Here is a 6,978-nt window from a genome sequence, read left to right as displayed (position 1 = left end):
TGTGTGTGTGTGTGTGTGTGTGTGTGTGTGTGTGTGTGTGTGTGTAACAGAGAGACAGAAAGCACAGTTGCATACACATGCGGGAGCCAAAGGTTAACATCAGCCCCCTCCCCCCCCCCATCAGCCTCACCTTATTTAAGGATTCCATCAGCCTCACCTTATTTAAGTATTACCTGGAGCTCACTGTGCACTGCCTCCCTAGGCTTTTATGTGGAAGCAAGCTGAACTATGGTCCTACTATTTGTACAGCAAGAACTTAACCCATTGAGCCATCTCCCAGCCCCTACACTTAACTCTCAAGGGTACTTGGACCACAGAGGAGACTTCTCTCCGTTCTCTCATCTCAGCCCCACCAAATAGAGCAAGGAACCTTTCAGTTCAACCCAGTGCCTGAAATATGGCAGAGACCTTTCTGGATTGAGCTTCAGTGTCAGCTTTAGGTTCTATGGACTTAAGCCTGAGGTGGGCTTTTCCTCTGTACTTTCCTTTTTCCTACTGGTTCCTACCTTATCTCCCACTGGGAGGTCTCAGACACTTGAGAACACCCTTCTTCACTTCAGTGTAGCTTAATTCCATGCCCTGTCCCTATTGCAAAACTCAGCAGCAACTTTTCTTTGCTCTGGAATTGGTAAAGAGAAAAAAACAAAAGGAAACCACTGCTGGCTACAACTGGGGATAGCCAACCCCACTCCTAATGGTAATCACCATTGTTTTTACTTAGTACAAGCCTTTTGATGAAGGAAGGGTGACTCTCTTCATCTCCCCTATCGCAAAGAGAATTCAGTCCCCAGAAGCCAGGCATGGGCGGTCTATGTGTGTAATCCCAAGGGGTTGGAAGTGAAACACGTGAGGATCCCTTGGGGTCTCTGGCCAGCCAGCCTAGACTACTTTGAGATCTGCAGGCTCAGTGAAGGACCTTGACTCAAAACACAAGGTGGGGAGTGACTGGGGAATACATTCATCATTGACTTCCAGTCCCCCACATGCGTATGTGCATCCAGACAGACACAGACACAGACACAGGCACACAGGCACACACCTTCTATTATTTTTCTGCTTGCATCCGTTACCCATCAGCAGTGTAAGTTTGCCTGAAACATCAGTGGGAATACAGTTTAGAGAGTTTGCAGATGGCTCCTAGCAAAAATCGGCTTCTGTTTCATTCCCTTGTCATGGTCCTGGACTTTGGGTCTTTCAGGAATCCCTGTCCCTGTGAATCTTTTGCCTTTAGAGGAAAACATTCTGAGAAATCCCCCATGTCTCTTGTTTTCTTCCTATTGTATCGTGTGCATACAATAGCGCCAAGGCAAAACTTGACAAGCAAGTACTTGTCCCTAGACTGTGCATGAAATCTATTCTCTCCACCCCTGCCCCCCAGAGAGATCCATGCATGTCCCCTATATCCCTCTTCTTCACAAAACATCTTTGGGTCTATAGATTGATTGTAGCTTGGTTATCATTTTCTCAACAGCCAATATCTACTTGTAAGTGAATACATACCAGATTTATCTTTCTGGGTTTTCGGTACTTCACCTAGGATGATTTTTTTTTTCTAGTTGTATCTATTTGTCTGAAATTTTCATGGTGTCATTTTTCTTTTAAACAGCCTAGTTAAAACTCTTATGTGTAAATGAACAATTTTTTAATTTAATTTTAATTTTTATCAGTTTTTCTGTTGAGGGACATCTAGATTGTTCCCAGTTTCTGTCTACTTAGAATAGAGCTGTAATGAGAGTGGTTGAGCAAGTGTTCTTGTGGTAGGATGGAGCATCCTTTGGGTATATGCCCAAGAGTGGTATAGCTGGGTCTTGAGTTAGATTGAATCCCAACTTTCTGCTTAACTGCCATATTGATTTCCATAATGCTATACAAGTTTTCACTCCCACAAGCAATGGAGGAGTGTTCCTGTTGCTTCACATCCTAGCCAGAATGAGCTGCCATTTGTGATATTAATCTAAGCCATTCTGAACATGTATAAGATGAAATAGATAGATATAGATAGATGCATATAGATATACATATAGATATAGACATTAGGTATTATTAGATATTAGATATTAGCTTAGCACTTTTATTTTGACCATAAGAACAAGCAGGTCTCTGACTCTAATGTCTGCTCTTGGGACTCTTTTTCTTCTATTGGGTTGCTGTGTCCAACTCCAATATGATGGGTTTTGCTTCATCTTATTATATCTTATTTTGTCATGTCTGGTTGTTATCTCTTGGAAACTTGATTTTTTTTTCCTAATGAGAGTCAGAAAGGGAGTGGATCTGGAGGGGATGGGAGGTAGGAAAACCTCTGAGGGGTAGAGGGAGGGGAAACTATAATCAGGGTATATTATATGAGAAAATAATCTATTTTCAATAAATGAAAATAAATAAAAAGAACTAGAGTGTGTGGTCTTTGTAATAGGGAAGGTTAAGGAAATGAAGTTGTGAGAAAAGTTCTCTACTGTACGTACATTAGTGTGACTGAGGTCAAGGTTAGAGAAAATGCATGGAGACATACAGCCTCTGTGTTCTTTACACGGCAGAGAACCATTTCGTCTGAGCAATAAGGAAGTATGCTTCCTGTATAAGCCTGGCCAGCCAACTTCCATGAGCCGAGGATGGTCAATTCTTTCTAAAATGTTTTTCCAGTTCTGCTAGAGCTTGGATTCTGTCTGTCTCCTAAACTCTCCAAGAGTTCATATTCTAGACACTTGGCTGCCATGTGGTGATGCTAAGAGTGGTGGAACCCTAGAGGAAGTGGTAAGTATGGGTACCACTCTTAGAAGAAACTGACGTTCACCTCGTGAAATGTGTTAGCTCTCCCTTCCTGTCCCTGTACCATACCATGATACAGCCTAGAAAACCTTGCCAAGATGAAAAGTGCCATGCTGTGTCACCAGGAAAATTGACCCAAATAACCATCTTTCCTTTGCGAAGTCCCTAACCTCATTATTTTAATGTAACCATAGAACATAGACTAAGAAAAGTCCTCTCCTGACAAAGCTTGACATCAGTCCAGCTAGTATTAAAATTAACCATCAAAAGGCCAGTTCCATCTTTGTAGAGAAAGCTCTGAAGGGTAAACTCAGAGCTGGGAGGTATGGACGGGTGGCTGGAAGAGTGTGCCATGAATAAACAATAGGCAGAGTGGGGATTTGGGAAAGAGATAAGCGCTCATTTAGATCAATGACCTCAGCAGGTCACTGTTTGTCCACTGGCTATCTATTCCTCTTAAGCACTTCATTTATTTTATTTTCTCTACCCTTTTTCTCATCAAATAGGGCAACATGATCAAGAGAGAGATAAGTGTACGCCAACAAACTTGCGCTTTATTACAGAAGAACCTTCTTAAAACATGGAGACTGAGAAGGGAGACCTTGATGGTACGGTTCCATGTCATTGCCACTGTCTGCTGATGATATAAATGTATTTGGCCCGACAATTCCATTTTTAAAAAAGTGTCTAAGCTTATGCACTGGGAAAACAAATTAATTTATTGGGAGTTTGGGAATAGCTAGGGTTTTCTAACTACCAAAGCAAGGTAGTGCCCCTCAGATGACCACCATTCTGCCGAAGTACCCTTTAAAACGTCTTGGTGTGTAATCCTTAGGCTGTATCTACATTATGCTGCCTCTTCAACAAGCAGATTTTCAACAAATCAAAGATGTCTCCAACTGGTTGCCAAGGAAGCACTAGGCGAGAGCACGGTAGACAAGAGCTGGTTGCATTTTGTACTTTCTCATGAGGATCCGTCTCAGCACAGACACTAAGAGGCCAAACACATTCATGTCCCTATCAGTAATTGACTGGAATTACTGATGACTTTGTGCCACATGTATTTCATGTGGTTTGTCTTTAAGATACCTTGGACATTTTACAAAGAGAGAGGCAAATTCAATGACCAAATTGTTGTGGGTGAATAACATGGAATCATGATTTTTTTCTCTCTGTTGGTCATGGATGAATAATCTGGAATTCTTATTTTTCTCTCCCTTCTTGGGCTGTGTAGGAGTGGGTAAGCTCCTTGCTCCTTCTGCTTTTCTTGTATTGGTATCCTCATGGCCATGAAGCTACTGACTTGTCTTCAGTGCCCACCAAGGATCTAGGAAGAGTCGATTCTTTTAGACAATCTGGGTTCACGATAGGGTACACGCCTGTCACCAGCATGACACAACAGATAATGGAGAAGGTAGCTGCGGCCCCTTTCATGGCAGGTATGTTTTCTAGTAACCTAAGAGTTAGGATTTGACTCTCATCCATTTTATTCTTTTAAGTCCTAACAAGATATATAGCATTGGACATAGTATCTACAGAAAAGATTATTTTAGAGCTATCAACATAGGCACTGGGTGTATTTTGAACTTTTCCATTATTCTTTGATTTTTGGGTTTTTGTTTGTTTGCTTGTTTGTTTGTTTTAGCTTATTAAACATATTATCAGCATGGCTAGGGAGATGATTAAGCAGTTAAGAGCACATATTGCTCTTTCAGAGAATCCGCATTGGGTTCTCAGCACCCTTGTGGCCGCTCAAAACTGTCTGTTACTCCAGTTCAAGGGCATCTGTTACCCACTTCTGACCTCTGCAGGTAACATTCATTTACATGGTACACATACGTACATGCAGGCAAAACACTCATATGTGTAAGTTATATTATTAGGATTCATAAAAGAATACAATACTGTATTGCTGATTTTACTTACTATAAACCAGTGTCTGATTTACACTATATTATATTTGTTAAAATGATGACTGTAGAAATAATTTGGCTGGCACCATCCTATACTTTATTTTGTTGAAGTTGACACAATAATCAAATTTATAAAAATTAATTTTTACTAGTTATTCCTTTTGACTGTGCCTCCATATAACTTCAGAAATATTGTCCTCAGACTTTTAGACTGAATAATGTATTCAACATCAGTAATTGATTCAATATTGTTTCCATGAAGAACTTTTGTAAAAAATGACAGACTTGACATTTCAACATTGCCTTTCTCCATTATTCACTAACAACAATGTGTTCCACTCTTTCATCTGCAGGTAAAAAAGTCTTGGGACTGTTGGATGAAGAAAACATTAAGGAATTAACAGAAAGTCATGCAGAAATAATAAGAGTCATTTTTTCTGACACATTCTCATATCATCTGAAATTCCAGTTTGGACAAAGAATCCCAACGTCGAGGGAACTCAAAGACCATAATGGTAGTTCTCCAGACACACAGCCCCACACTACTCTGTATTTCAATGATGTTGACCCATTCATAAGGATAGATGTTATTATGACAAATTAGACAACCTCTAAAAATATCTGTTTATGTTGACTTGTGATAACATATTCCATGTTTGATTGCTTTATATAGTTAGATGTATAAATGCTTCGATGTGTATACATTTGCAAATGTATATGTATATATACATTTAAATACTAATAGTGTTATTTGTACTACATAACTGTAAAATGTGTATGCATTTACAAATGTATATGTGAATGCACACTTACATTCTAATAGTGTTGTTTGTAGTATATAGCTATAAAATATTTATAGATGAAATAGGAAACCTCACATTCTGGATGTTATGTCCACAGACTAAACTTCCATTCAAATGCTTAAAGCTACATGAATGAGAAGTTTCCAAAATTCCATGGTATAAAGGGTACCCATCTCCAGAGGAACACGTGATAATTGGATTTATCTTTACAATTTTACTTGTCACAGGAACCATGAGATATGGATGTTAGGAACAATCTTACAACAAATGAAGTCTTGAGTTTTAGAAAAGTGGAGATTCCTACATGACTCTGGAGGGGCAGAGTAACATCAAGAGAGTAGACGAGCTCGCCTGCATAGTCATCAAGGCAGTGGGCAAGATCAGCTGCTATCAGAGGAAGAATGTTCGTGTTACCCAGGGTCCTGGATGAAAGTCTGGACTCTAAAAGAAAGATTAAATTAAAAAATAGAAAGAAAATTTACCTTTGAATAAGTATAATATTGAGTTCACCTTCTTTGCGATTTGGAATCATGTGTTAACTTGCCCGTCTGGCCTGGGAAAACTCCATTAGAAATATGCGAGTCAAAAGGATGCCCTCTTTCCCTCAGTCATTTTGTCAGGCATTTTATTGCAGCAAAACACAAGTAACTGATACACACATCACAGAATATCCTGGCTGACAAATATATCTTTATTAATGGTATCTATAAAGATTTTTTTCCAATACAATATTTCTATTAATTCTCTGAGAACTTCATGCAATGTACTTTGATCATAATTATCTGACACTCACTCCTCCCCGTAACTCCTTGGTCCAGTTCCCACCTCGTTTCCCAATTTTATGTTCTATTTGTGTGTGTGTGTGTGTGTGTGTGTGTGTGTGTATTGTTTCAGTGCTCAGAGGTCATTGGATCTCTTGGAGCTAGAATTAAATACACACGTAGTTAGCACACAGACAAACTCAGACAATAAGCACATACATATAATATACAATTAAAACAAATTTTAAAGAGGGATCACTGTGAGAGAGGGGGAAAGACTGCCAGGGACAGAGGAGTGGGAAGTTTTCCATGAGGCTGTGACTCCTAGGAAGGTCAGAAAAGCTACATCCATGAAGTCTCACCGACACAACCTACACAAGCATGACACAGACAGACATGCTAATGTGGGTGTAGGAAATTTGGGAGGCCTCTGCCTTACACAAAGAAGCACAGGCAACTAAGGAATGTGAAGGACAGGAAAAATAGTCTTCCCTAGGGAAGGACACATTAATTGGTTTTCTAAAACCTAGAGGTCAGTCCTGAAAACGTACATAGAAATACTATACCAACTGAACAGGTTACATTTATATATAATATAGTATATGTATGAGCAGGTTACATGGCTGGGCAGTGGCGCATGCCTTTAATCCCAGCACTTGGAAGGCAGAGGCAGGTGGATTTCTGAGTTCAAGGCCAGCCTGGTCTACAAAGTGAGTTCCAGGACAGCCAGGGCTA

General features: G+C 39.9%; 1 protein-coding gene across 3 annotated transcripts in view; it reads left to right on the top strand.

Annotated features, from left to right (window-relative positions):
• LOC110331577 (ATP-binding cassette sub-family A member 8-B) overlaps positions 1–6,978 on the top strand; it is a 58,630-nt gene that overhangs the window by 9,428 nt on the left and 42,224 nt on the right. For 2 of the 3 annotated variants that reach the window (XM_029546004.1, XM_021212312.2), the window contains exons 2-4: positions 3,273–3,374; positions 4,001–4,205; positions 5,033–5,194. In XM_029546004.1, coding sequence (XP_029401864.1) covers positions 3,279–3,374; positions 4,001–4,205; positions 5,033–5,194 — 463 coding nt within the window. In that variant the 5' untranslated portion in view covers positions 3,273–3,278. Of the gene's footprint in view, positions 1–2,678; positions 2,752–3,272; positions 3,375–4,000; positions 4,206–5,032; positions 5,195–6,978 lie in introns of those variants that run through there. The other variant, XM_029546003.1, reaches the window with a different exon arrangement.

Source organism: Mus pahari, chromosome 14, assembly GCF_900095145.1.
Source record: "Mus pahari chromosome 14, PAHARI_EIJ_v1.1, whole genome shotgun sequence".
NCBI classification, from domain to species: Eukaryota; Metazoa; Chordata; class Mammalia; order Rodentia; family Muridae; genus Mus; species Mus pahari.
The sequence above is the reverse complement of the archived record's forward strand: the minus strand, read 5'-3'. Positions and strand labels throughout refer to the sequence as shown.